At 34.5% G+C, this 14,242-nt stretch overlaps 1 protein-coding gene and 1 pseudogene across 1 annotated transcript; one reads left to right on the forward strand and one right to left on the reverse strand.

The window, feature by feature from the left end:
* Positions 1–6,407: 6,407 nt before the first annotated feature.
* LOC110092667 lies at positions 6,408–7,191 on the reverse strand (annotated as a pseudogene).
* Positions 7,192–7,680: 489 nt separating this feature from the next.
* On the forward strand, positions 7,681–14,242 carry LOC110092666 (purine permease 1-like). Its single transcript, XM_020817315.1, has 2 exons — positions 7,681–8,412; positions 13,898–14,242. Exons 1-2 carry the CDS (start codon positions 7,681–7,683, stop codon positions 14,240–14,242), a joined length of 1,077 nt encoding a protein of 358 aa, XP_020672974.1.

Raw genomic sequence — 14,242 nt, forward strand, 5'->3', positions numbered from 1 at the left:
TAGGAGGAACTTCAGAGCTCCAATAAGGAAAGCGATTTTCCACATAAAGGAGGCGGGTTTTTGGTTGGCTAAACAACCTGGATACTCCCTCGATGTCAGTCGCGCGTCTGTCTAGAAGAGTTCGATGCTGCATGATGGTACATCAGCTCTGGAATGGCATCTTTGCTGCAATGTCTGCCTGTCGTGCGAAGTTCAGTTGCCGAATGGAAACTTTAAGTGTTCCAAGCTTGCTCATGTGCAAGTGTCATTGTTCATGTAATCTAGCAACATTATTCAATCAATAAGATGTAGTGTTAAATGAAACAGTTGACAAGCGTATATCTAAGAAGACAGTTGTAAACTTCCATTCCCTGAGCAGGAGCATCTTCCAGTTGTTTTGATGCTGTTAAATGAGGCTGCTCTTTAATCATCATTATTCGACAATGCGTATCAACATCAAGAAATCAAAGAACAGTCGTCATCGTAACAGTATAAACGGGTTCTCAAAGATACGGCAAAGAGATGATGATTTCGGGTATACGAATTCAATTCTTCGAACAGAACTCGATCGAGGGTGGGTGGGTGGAAGAGATTTGATCACTCTAAATGCCCTCGTCGGTCGTCTTTATCATATTCGTCGTACACTGGCTTCATCATGAAATGGGCAAAGACGATGAATTTCAACAACGAATCTCAAACCGATTCCCCAAAAATAAAGCTCGATCAAAGGGCAGAGAAAGCCATATGGTTTTACCTCAAACACTCGTTGAAAAAGAAGGAATGGATGTGGTCCCGAAGACGATTTCATCTTTGGGATGGATTTGAAAACCAGACAGCAGCAAGAATGAATTCAAAGAAATTTGGTGGTAATCTTGTTATGCTATAGTCGGGTTGAAGTTGTCTCCTTTAAGAACTAAGCAACTCTGTTAGTTGCTATCAAAGAGACATTGAATAAGCTAAGCAGTGAAAAAGCTGCCGTATTTTTGCATTCTTGACTTAATTATGGATGTTTGAGGAATAATTTGGAGAGATGACAGATGGAACCAACCGGCGAAGACGACACTACCTTTCTTCTGGAGCGCAGTTCTTACTGCTTGAAGGAGAAGAGAACGTCATAATTGCAAGAAAGGAAGGAGGAACTCTGTTTAACAGGATAGACCACACGAATGGCCGAAAATCACGCCCAGGACCTCCTTCCGGGACGGATTCATGGCTGCAGGAAAAGGAAGACCTGATGACGCCAATTCCAGACACTTGGGGATTGGCCGATACCAAATGACACCAGGACCAGGTAGGAGCTGCGACCGAATCCACTCGTACAAATCCCGGTGACGTTGCCGGACACCCGCTCCAAGAACTTCTTGGAGGAAAGATCCCACCACCTAAGAATCATCTTAGGATATTAGGAAACATGAGACTATACTCAAATCATTCATATCAAAAATCTATCTCTCTATACAAGTAAAGGCTTCCTAATTAAGATCAAAGGTAACCATAATAAGGTATACAAACAAACAAGAGAGCCTAATTCTATGTACTCATATACGCTACCAAAGAATAAAAACTAGACTGAAGTTTAATTGGATAAATCGCTCAGCTCCGGCGTCACTATATGCTCTTTCCTTTTCACAATAAAACTTCAGGCTGATCTACATACACTTCTTACTCCAAACATCATTCAAGAAAGCCGACTTCACATCTAATTGATGAATCTACCATCTATTCATAGCTGCAATTGAGGAAATTAATCTGGTTGTATCAAATCTGGCAAACGGTGCAAAAACCTCTTCATAATCTATCCTTGCTTCTGCTTGTCCCTTTGATTACAAGTCTAGCTTGAATTTGTTTACACCTCCATCAACATTCTCTTCACTTTGTACACCACTTGACCCTAATGGTTTTTGATTCTTAGGAATTGAGGTCCAACTCCATGTGACATTTCTCAATAGCACATCTCCTCTTTCATGGCATCTCATCCATCTCTTATTTATACTGTCTCATTAAAAAGTTAAGGACTCTTCTCTACATATAAAGCAAATTGAGACAAATCTTATGTATTTGTGTTCAATGTATCTCCTGCAAGTTTAATTGTCTTCACATTTCCATACTACACAGATGATTCTCCCAATCTCATTGCAGTGTGTGGTGATCTTTGTTGCTCTACATCATTAATAATTTTTTTTTGAATTTTTCATAACTATAACATCCTCCTTGTTGCCTTTTTCAAATCAATCCTAAGCTAAGTTCTCTTCAAATCTCACATCCCTACTCACTACCATTGTCTTCGTTGTAGGATTATACATTTTATAGGCTTTGGACCTTTCGCTGTCCTACAAACACACACTTCTTAGATTTTTCATTCAACTTTTTTCTCTTTTGATCAGGTACATGAACATAAGAAATACTCCTAAAAACTCTCAAGTGATTAACAATAGGCTTATGACCACTCCAAATTTCAAAAGCGGTTTGAGATGGAGTGCTTTTTGATGTCACCCTATTCATCAAGTATATAGCACAAGACACAGTTGCAGCCTAAAGCAAATTGGGCACTTGCCTCTCCTTCAACATACTCATAGCCAATCCCATAATGGTTCTATTCAACCTCTCAACAATCCCATTTTGTTGTGGTGTGTATCATGTTGTTAACTGGTGGCATATCCCATTCTCCTTCAAATAAATTTGCATCTCATGGCTAACATATTCTCCACCTCTATAACTCCACAACATCTTAATAAAATGACCACTCTCCTTCTCTACAAGTGTTTTGAATATTTTTTAGTATTTAAATACTTGTGACTTTTCTTTCAGAAAATATACTCATACTTTTCTGCTATAATCATCAATAAATATTAGAAAATAACAATTACCTCCAACAGAAGTAGTGTGCATCAGTACACATAAATTTGAATGAATAAGCTCAAAAAGCTTCAAGGCTCTCCATGATTTTTCAACTGAAAATGGTGCTCTGCTCTACTTTCCTGCAACACATACTTCACAGATCTTGTCTTGAACTTCAATATGTGGAAGCCCATCAACTATATTTTTTTGGTTTATATAAGAAAGTGTCTTGGAACTCAAGTGACCAAATTTGCAATGCCATAATCTTGAATAATTATCTATGGAAGTTTTCAAACAACCATTCAAACTGCAAATCATCTTCATCGGATACATTTTATTTGGAGTCACCTTCACCTTGGCTATAAAAAATTCACGCTTGTTTTTAATGATATAATTGTCAGAATAAAATGTCAACACATATCCCTTTTGATTTAGTTGCCCAACACTAAACAAATTATGCTTAAGATTTGAAACATAGAAGATATATGATATCTCATTTTCTCCCTTCCTTGTTTGCACCAAAATGTCACATTTCTCTTCCACAAATAATTTGTTTTCATCTCCCGTACATACTTCACTTTGAATTGAGTTATCCAAAGTAACAAACAATCTTCTATTGCCAGTCATGTGATTACTACTACCACTATCAATAAATCATACATCTCCTGAATCACCAAACTCCTTACTATGTATAAGAAACATTGTGTATTCACTTTTTTCCACTTCCTTTTCTTACACAATATTTACATTTTCCTCTTCATTCTCTTGCCTCTTCCAACAAAAATGATAAGTGTGCCCGTACCTTTTGCAAAAGTCACATTTGATATTGGCAAGATTTCTTGTTCCTATACCTCTGAAGCCATGTCCACAACCACGTGCATCTTCTCCATCACCATGATTTCCACCTTGTACTTCACATCCATCACTTTGTGTAGATTCTCCTCTAACAGCACGGCCTCTTCATCGAGTACCATAAGAGCCTCTTCCTCTACTAAAAGAGCCTCTTCCTCTACCAAAACCTCTTCCACGACTACCTCTGAAATTCCCACTCAATGCCACTTGAGTTTGGAAGACTTCCTTAAGTGGTGTCGAATCAAATTGCTTCATTCTTAATTCATGTGATTGAAGAGATCCAAGCAACTATTCAATAGACATTTTCTCTATGTTCTTTGCTTCTTCTATGACTACTACCGTGACTTCAAATTTTCTGGTCAAGCTTCATAGAATCTTCTCAATAATCCTTTTATCTTCTACAAGTTCTCCATTCAACTTCAATTAATTAACAATGACAATTATCCGATTGAAATATTCTTCCACACTTTCCGACTCCTTCATCTTCAACATATCAAATTGGCTTCATAGGGTTTGTAAACGTACCATTTTCACTTCTCATCTCCTTTGTAAGAAGCATGCAGTGTATCCCAAGCCTCCTTCGCGGTATTAGCCCTAGAGATCCGCTCAAAAATAATTTCATCTACCGCTTGATAGATGAAGAAAAGAGCCTTTCGATCTTTCTTCCGATTTTCTTTCAATTCTTGAGGAAGCATTTGATTCAAATCTCTCTCAACTTCGGGCTCCTAAAAACTGCTCTCTACAATCTCCCACAACTCTTCAGATTGATACAACACCCGCATTTGAATACTCTATTGATTGTAGTTCTTTCCCGTGAACTTGGGCAACTAAGGTTGCAAATTATTGGTGCTTGAACTCGCTGTCATTCTCCAATCGGGCTCTGATACCAATGATGGAAGCAAAAACAGAACAAAAAAAATGGAAGAAAATTTCAAAACAAAACTTTTTTTTTTCACACACAAAAATAATTCACGTCCCACTCAAAGAAATAAAAAGATAATACAATGTTTAAAACCGCCAAAAATTAAAAATAAAAAAAAAATAAATTAAAAGACGCATCTCTTTGTTTGCAAAGTTTCAACAACGGCAGCATGTGCTGCCTAACAAACCATCCTTTGATTTCTTATATAAGCACACCACTTCACTCTGTGAAAGGTTAATAATGAAATACAGAAAACCTCTATATATTATGTTTCTTCCTTCTTTTATCTTTATCACTTCCCTGCTTTTCACGATACTCAATATGGAGCTTCTTGTGTTTCTTCTCTTATCTGATTTTATCTGAACATGCTGATTTGAGTCCAGGGCTTTCTGTCCACTTTTTAGACTTATTGGCATTTTTTAAAGAAGATTGGACATTTGAAAAAGTAAGATGGGGAGCCGGCGATTATATGAGTGACTTGATCTTCAGAGTTGGGAGAGGTCTGTCAGCCATATTTAATTTTTTTTTTTTTTAGGTTATCAAATTGTTTAGATTAATTCATTTAAATAAAATGTCAATATATGCTATTTAAAATATAATTTTATTTCTAAAATTTTTTATTTAAATAAAGCTAAATTGGCATTATAATTTGTTTTTTTAATTTAAGATAAAATATGAAGTCAAATAAATAATCAAAAAATAAAAATAATTTTTTTTGTGATAATTATATAGGCATCAGTTGGATGTCTGCTTTGAAAGATCCGCATGCTTGATGGATTCAATTTTTGCATGCACAGGGATATTATCAATAATAAAATTTTATCATAAATAAATAATTCATTTAAATGTTATTTAATAATATATAATAATTCTTTCATCCCAACCACCACTTCCAACTCGTCCAATGGAGAAATTATTGTGTGCGGAATCCAAATACATTCGGAGACGAATCCGGTTGCGACACGTCACCGGATGCACTGAGCCTCGGTGATGTGTCATGCCCACATTCACCTCCGAACATGTCGGATTCCGCACACAATAATTTCTCCATCCAAAGACAGCCAGCCTTAAAACCGGCTCTCTTAAACCGAGACAAAGACTAAATCTCCTTCATACACATCCATCCTGATTCCTCTATGCAGCCAGAACCAACAAATTGCTCTGAGGCTATGAAATTTCCTCAATAGAGGAAAGCTATGGTAGAGAAATTCTTTGCATTACAAAAGCAAGACACATGGCAACTTATTCCACCTCCTGCTAATACGCCTATACTAGGCAGCCGTTGGACATTTAGAACAAAATACCACTTTAATGGGAACAATTGCAGTGTTTAAAGCAAGACTTTTTGTGCAAGTCAACTACCAATAGTACGGCATCAATTACCTTAAAATGTTCAGTACAGTAGCTAAGTTCTCCACTATAAGAATTCTTCTAACTTTTGAATTTGTCAATAAGTGACAACTACATCAATTAGAAGATGATAACTCATCTTAATCATGTTTGTCAACTTAAGAAAGTTATATAAGGACTCAAACAAGCACCAAGACAATGGTTCAATACCTTTTTTAGCTAACGTCGCAGTAGCGATTTCATTGTTCTTTGGCAAATGGAGCTTGTTGTGTTTCTCTAATCATTTTTTTTTTTGAACATGCTGATTGACTCCAGGGCTTTATTTCCTCAAAAACAAAAGTCCAGGGCTCTCTGCCCATTTTTTAGACTTTACTGGCATTTTTTCAAGGAGATTGGACATTTGGAAATGTAAAATGGGGGGCTGACCATTATATATATATAATTTTATAACAATTCAAAGAAAATATTATCACCAAACTGCTAACAAAAAAAATTCAACATCTCAAAGTTCTGCAAAACAGTATCGACAAAATGAAAACTCCCAAAGACAATGATTCCAAATCTTACTAGTGATTTTTGATTTCTAGAAGAAGGCCAACAACAAAGCTTAGTCGAACAAGCTGAAACCCATATCATCATCAGATTCCTCAGCAGGCACTTCCTTCTTCTCTTCCACTGCAGCCGCCGGAGTAGTAGAGGCAGCCGGAGTAACGGATTTAGCAGGTGCAGCAGAAACAACAAATTTACTGGGATCCTTCAAATACTCTTTAACCTTCTCAGCCTGCGGGTACGTGTAATCAGTGGCAATTGCGACGGCAAGGACATTTTTGTAAGCATTGATGAACATGTGGGGAGCTGCAGCAAGCTAGGGTAGGATACGAGATAGCCAGTGAGAGAGAGGTGACCATAGAAAGACCGGCTGAAATTTTCTCGAAGAGATCATCCTCAGTGAGGTCGAGCACTTCGGTACTAAACACCGAACCATCCTCATACACAGACTGGACAACAAGGCCATAAGAGAATGGCCTAATCCCCAGCTTAGCAAGGAGGGCAGCCTCTGAGGATCCCACCTTATCGCCTTTCTTTATCAGTTCGACCGGGGTGATAATTTCAACAATACCCTTATTAATCTTGGTAGGGATGTTGAGCACCTGGAAGAAAGAGGTCTGTGAAGGATCCAGGCCAGTGTTGCCCGGAGGAACAACAACATCAATAGGGGCAACAAGACCAACACGAGCAGGAGCACCTTTTTTAAAGATAAAATATTAAGTCATAATAAATAATAAAAAAAACTATTTTTTTTTTTGTGATAATTATATAGGCATCAGTTCGATGTCTACTTTGAAAGATCCTTAATCTTGATGGCTTTAGCGTTGTATGCACAAGGATATTATCAATATTCAATACTATAATTTTATCGTAAATAAATAATTAATTTAAATATTATTTAATAATATATAATAATTGTTATATAAATAATTTGCATTCTTCATCTCTATTACAATTACTAGTCTCGCTTCCGTGTAGGATCTACTGAAATTTTATTTTCGATATAATAATATATTTGGTAATTGAAAATTTCATTCCTAAGCAAATCTCTCCGATAAATAGCCTATTTGCTTTATAAACCCACAAACACGCAACCGAAGAGGAATTAGTATTGGATTAGCAAAACAAAGATAAACAGAAGGAGAGAAAGAAAGAGCAAGAGATTCTTCTAAATCCGTAAGCCATCAGCCATGGCTATTGAATCCCAAGTGGTGTATAATAACTCAATCAACCAAGAAAGCCCAGCAAGCAAAAAGAGGCTATCACCCTTCCTCTTCCTCAACCTCTTCTTCCTCGTCATTGGCTGCGGCGGCATGCCACTTCTCCTCCGCCTCTACTTCGTTCACGGCGGCCATCTTATATGGTTCTCCACATTCCTCCAAACTGCTGCCTTTCCTCTCCTCCTCCCTCCTCTCCTAATCTCCAACTCAAACAAACCCAAACTCTGCTCCCTCAGAACTCCACCCCTCCTCCTTTCATGCACCATCCTCGGCCTTCTCACCGGCCTCGTCAACCTCTTCTATGCCTACGGCCTCTCTTACGTCCCCGTCTCGATCTCTTCGCTTCTCCTCTCCACACAGCTCAGCTTCACCGCGCTCTTCTCGTTCCTTATAGTGAAGCAGAGGTTCACTCCGTTCTCGATCAACGCGGTGGTTTTGCTGACCGTTGGGGCTGTGATTCTGGGTGTAAATTCTGCCGGGAATCGGCCAGAGGGAGAGAATCGGACGCATTATTACTTTGGATTCGCCATGACGCTCGGGGCAGCGCTGCTCGACGGGCTATTGCCGACGCTATCGGAGTTGATGTACAAGAAGGCGAGGCAGCTAGTGACTTACACGATGGTGTTGGAGACGCAGGTGGTCATGGGTTTTTTTGCCACGGCTTTCTGCGCCGTGGGGATGTTGATCAACAATGAATTCCAGGTGAGAATAACCTCTTGATTAGAACAATTATATTTTTATTATTCCATTTATTAAGTAAAGTTTACTAAAATGAATTTTGAATTCTTCAAGACATGGGATGATTAATACACAATCAAAAGATTATACAAACGGATCAATGCAATCTCCATCTTCAGAAGCTTTTCAGCCTTAAGAACGAAGATTAAATAATTTCAACTGATTATAAAGTGCTAAAACACAAATTTTATATTTAAGAAATTTGATCATAACTTTATTTATTTATTGAACTGGCTAACTAAACTAGCTAATATTTTGACACTCATATATTTACGGACCAACAGGTCATCATGAATCAATGCGTTTTATTCTAATCATTATTTCTTAAATAATTTTGACTTCGTTTGAGACGGCTTTCTTACAACTTTTTATTAAAAAATTAATTTTTTTTTACTATAAAGCTGCTTTAAGAAACAGTAAGAAAGTCGCCCCAAACAATTCCTAAGAGTATGTATCAAAAGCATGTCAAAATTAGAAGTTATTTTAAATGATTTAATAATGATTAAATTTTAACCCAGGTAATTAAATTTGCCACACTGAGGACCAATTAATTATTATTCACATAATAATATAATTTTAACTATTTAATGCTATTAAGTTTAATATGCTATCATATATTAACAACTTACAACACCATGAAAACAAAAATAATTTTGAAATGGAGAAGAATTATGGACTTCGATATAATAGCCAAGTTTATGAGCTCATTCTAGTTTGTACTTTGTTGATTTTGAGTCTAAGCTTTCAATTAAGAGTTATTTGGATCAAGATATAATATATGCGGCATATATTAGTTTATAATTTTACCTTTTAAAATAATAAAATAAAATTACATGTCTTGTATAAAAAAATCATGGCTCCTCCATTAAACTATTACAATGATATGAAAGGTATTTTTAGTCAATCAAATGCAAGGGTAAAGATATATGAATGGTTCATAACAAAAGCATTGTTGCGTGCTAGAATATACGCGGTGGTAGAGTTTGTAAATTCACGTTCTAGCGTTGTACGAGTATTCAGCACACAAGCAGAAAAGAGAAATGAACACCAAAGTTTTTATGTGGAAAACCCGAAAGAGGGAAAAAATCACGGGGCCTCGCCCAGTTGCAAAATTCCACTAGTATTTGTTTGAATTACAAAGGTTGATCTGTCTTACAAATCAAGACGATCAATTTACAATCAACTTCTCACAAAGTTACAAAGTTCTGCAAATTTCCGACGTTTCCCGAAAATCTGGCAGAGTTCCGACGTCTTTAGGCGGCAGGAAGAGCTCCGGCGGTGGTCGAGGAAGAGCTTCTTTCTTCTCCTCCTTCTTCTCTTCTTCTTCTCTCTCTTCACTTGACTCCCCTTTGTGTAGAATGAGGGCTCTATTTATAGTTTTTCTAGAGTGGCATAGCCCGTAAATAGGCGTGAGATCATGGGCGAATTGGGAGTGGTTTGAATGAACGGCCGATATTGAATCATACGATCGTGCACCGTTCGTTGGATATTTGAAGGTCTTAATGATGTCGGAATTTGGAGATCTTGGGCTCGTTGGATTCGTCTTATCGAGCCGCTCAATTGGAGTATAAGCTCGTTAAAATCGAAGACCGTTTGGTAACTCAAACTGCAGTTTGAAGCTTCCAACAGCGCTTTGGGTCCTTGATTCAGACTCATTTGGGCTCGGATTGGGTCGAATTTGGTGTCATTGGATTCATATTTTCGAGATGCTCAGTTTGACTATAATCTCGCTGAAATCGGAGTTCATATGCTCTCAAATTTAATTTTTTAAGTCCGAACTGATTTTGCCTCGAGATTCGTGCCCAATCAAGATAATTTCATGATGACGTATAAAACATATTCCAAATAATATAAATAACGGAATTGATCTACTCATCATAATCACAAAAAAACAGCTCATTTTGATTTTTTTTGTTGGGAGCATTTACTATTGATTAGAAGGTCAAAAATTCAAAGTTTACGAATATAATATGTGTGTGAATTTATCTTAATTACATAGCTTTTTTTGATTTGTTGATTAGGAGTTTGACTTCCAACTAAGAAGTATTTGATTCGAGACTCACGTCTATATTATGTATGTATTTGAACACTGCACCTAATTTTTTTCAAAAAAAATCTTAATTAGCTCAAAAATCTCCAAAAGAAAAATTCAGAGTGCACGATGAATAAAAAAGTAAAGAAAAGGGAGAACCTAGAAAAAATCACCATGCCGCTGGCTAAGAAATTTCAAAACGATGAGCTTCTCAGGCTATCCAATACGTCCTCACATTAATAAAAACCTTTTACGAATTCTGAAATATAATGATGTGTTATTCCCACAATTTATTGCAGAAGTAGTACGTCTCTAATGATTGGAGCTGGAAACACGATAAAACTACGAGTAAACAACGTTTGGTAGCTTGCTATTGATTGATTAATTCGATTACTCTCAATGAAAAAAAATTATAATCTAATTTTCATAAATAGTTTAATTAAATTTAACAAATTAAGTTTTTTTAATCTAGGAAAAAATTATATATATATAGAGAGAAATTAAGAGCAGTACCCATACACACACTGAACATGCACGAGACTCAAACTCAAAACCTTGTAGTTAGGGCGAATGCAGTGTGGGGTCCAGCCCCCTCACTGAAAGTTTAATTAAAGGCAATTTTTTAAAATGATCATAATTTAAAAAAGTTTTAGCAAAGGGATCTTAATAATAAAAAAAAATTAAAAAGATCAAATCAGTGAACAATAATCACGTTTCGATTACTGTTTGTATTTTCAAGGAAAGCATGAATGGTGATTGTATTTTCCTTGAAAACTCCAACACATATTGCATTTTCAATGGAATTCTATTTAAGTGATTATTTGTGTCAATTCAAATGTCATGATTGCATTGCTATTATTGGTTAAGAAAGTAGCAATATAATTTGATGTAAAAATTAAATAAATCACATGTTTAGTTTGCATTTTTTTTGGAATAATATAAATTTTTGTATTTTAATATTTTTAAAAATGAAAATTAAACAATTAAAACTTTTTATGTAATAAACTGAATATAATTATTGATTTATTATAATTAGTATTATAATTAGATTTATTATATTTTTGAACATTTGATCATTTCAAAATATATTTCTCATTTATCTGATTTTATTTAGTTTCAACAAAATTGAAATAAGGGAAATAGTTTTAATTTTTATTAGTAATGAACATTTCTATAATTGTAAAGGAGATAATTTAGAGTAATCATAAATTATTAAAATTGACATATTTGAATAATATTTATTTTAATTTTGAAATTGATATAATTTATTATAAATTAAATTAATATCACATTTCATATGATGAATAATATATAATATGAAATTAAATTAATAATGCATGTAATTAAATTAATATCTAATATACTTTATATTATTTATTATTTATTCATATTTTAATAATATTTAATATTTTATAATTATGATAATGGGATATTAATTAATATTATTCATAATATTAATATTATTAATAAATGATAAATATATTTTGAAATAATCAAATGTTAAAAATATAATAAATCTAAATATAATACTAATTATAATAAATCAATACTTATATTCAATTTAATATATACAAAATTTAGTTGTTTAATTTTTATTTAAAAAAAAAAATCAAAATTCAGAATTTTTTATTATTTAAAAAATGCAAACTAAATAAGTGATTTATTATATTTTTACATCTAATTATGTTGCTACTTTTTTTATCAATAATAGCAAGGCAATCATGACATTTGGATTGACACAAATAATTACTTAAACATAATTTCATTGAAAATGCAGTATATGTTTGGCGATTTCAAAGAAAATGCTATCAGTGTTCACATTTTGCTTGAAAATGCAAACAATAATCGCATTTTCTTCAAAAACTTGATTACTATTCACTGGTATGATCCTCTTTAAACTTTTTTATTATTAAGATCCTTTAGCTAATACCTATTTAAATTATGATCTTTCTTTGGGGGGGGGGGGGGAGCTTAATAGTAGGGTAAAAAAAAAGTTTCTCCTCCTAAAAATTTATTTTTGCCCCCCCCTAAAAAATTATTTTGTCCTAACTTGTGCTAATATATATATATATTTCTATACATTTAGTTCTAATATTTTCTTTCAATCTTTTCATTACAGTTTAATTATACATTTTTTCTTTATTTTTCTTGGTTAAATTTTTTTAAAAAAGCTTTTCGTAATATATAAATATATAACATTATTTTTTTTAATATTTAATTATTCATGTATTTCATTTGCCCCCCTCAAAATTTAAGCTGGTTCTCTCCTGCGCACGGCGTACCCTGCGGAGGCGGAGCATGAGGAGCCAGTTATCGCCTTTCATAAGAGATCAGTATTGGATGCTTATCTTAATTATCTCATAGTTTTTCTAGCTACAAAGTTTATTCAACTGATCCCAATACCAAAAGATCGAACTTTCTTTGTGCCAAACAGGGTTTAGAAGCTCGATTTGTCTTGTTTCTTTATTTTCTCTACAGCTATCTCACTCTATTTTGCTGCTTTATAACAAGAAGTTAGCTTTTGCGGTGGATTGCCTCTCATGTTAGATTTTATCATGATTTGCTCACGTTTTGTTTTGAATTGACGAATATTTTCTTCATAACGACTTTGCGTTGATGAGTACGTCCAAAGGCAGATCTACTACTTCCTTCATGTGTTTTTCATGATGTATTTATTTGTTTATTAATGTTAGAAATTATGACCTCGTTTTGCTCTTGACTATGTACGTACTTGTTTTTATTTCTTTTGATTTTTATTTTCTTTTTGGATTGATTTTTTCTTTTTATTTTAAAGGTTTGACGTTAAAGTCAATCAATCTTTCATCATTATACTGTAAGCCCTATAACAAAAGTCATAACTTTATCTGTATCACTCTCAGCATCTTAGCAGTTTCTCTGTAAACTATAGAAGGGATCATTTGGTTGCTTCAAAATAGAAAATATATTTTTAAAAATATTTCGTTTTCACTCATTATCAACTGCAATTTAAGCAAAATAGGACTTAGTAAATCTTGTTCATCCAAAATTAGTAAATCATTGGAGTGTTGACCTTTTTTTTAACTTTTTTTTTATTTTTTATTTTATTAGAGTGTTGACTTTTTGAAAACTGTTTGGTTTTCAATGGCCTTTAATACTAATAACTAATTGGATGTATGAGTGTCAACTTTTTAAGTTTTATTATACTTTATCATATATTTTATTAATGAATCTAATGATTATTATTTTTTTTTAACTGTTGGTGACAGTAAAAAGTTGATTTTTTTTTTTACTTTAATGATTTGTGTTCCCACATGAAAAAAAATTTTGACCACAAGGATGCTCTTAATTAAGAGCCAAATTAGAGCTGTGTACAAATACTTAATAACTACCTTAATCAACTGATTAATAAAATATGCATTAAATTACAACGGAATGCAGGTCATCTCGAAAGAAGCAAAGGAGTACGGACTAGGCGAGACCAAGTATTACATGGTGATAATATCCTTCGCTGTGGTCATGCAGTGTTTCTTCCTGGGGAGAGTAGGTGTGGTTCTCTACTCGTCGGCGCTGCTCACCGGCATCGTCGTCGACGTCCTCCTTCCGGTGACGGTGGTTCTTGCTGTCATCTTCTTCCATGAGCCGTTCACCAGTGATAAGGCGGTGGCTCTTGTGCTCTCAATCTGGGGTTTCACTTCCTATGTCTACGGGGAGATAAAGGATACTAGAAAAAGGAAGAAAAGTGCAGTCATGGTGGAGGCCATTCATCCAGCCTTGGAAAATTAG

The sequence above is a fragment of the Dendrobium catenatum genome, unplaced genomic scaffold (genome assembly GCF_001605985.2).
Source record: "Dendrobium catenatum unplaced genomic scaffold, ASM160598v2 fragScaff_scaffold_996, whole genome shotgun sequence".
NCBI lineage: Eukaryota > Viridiplantae > Streptophyta > Magnoliopsida > Asparagales > Orchidaceae > Dendrobium > Dendrobium catenatum.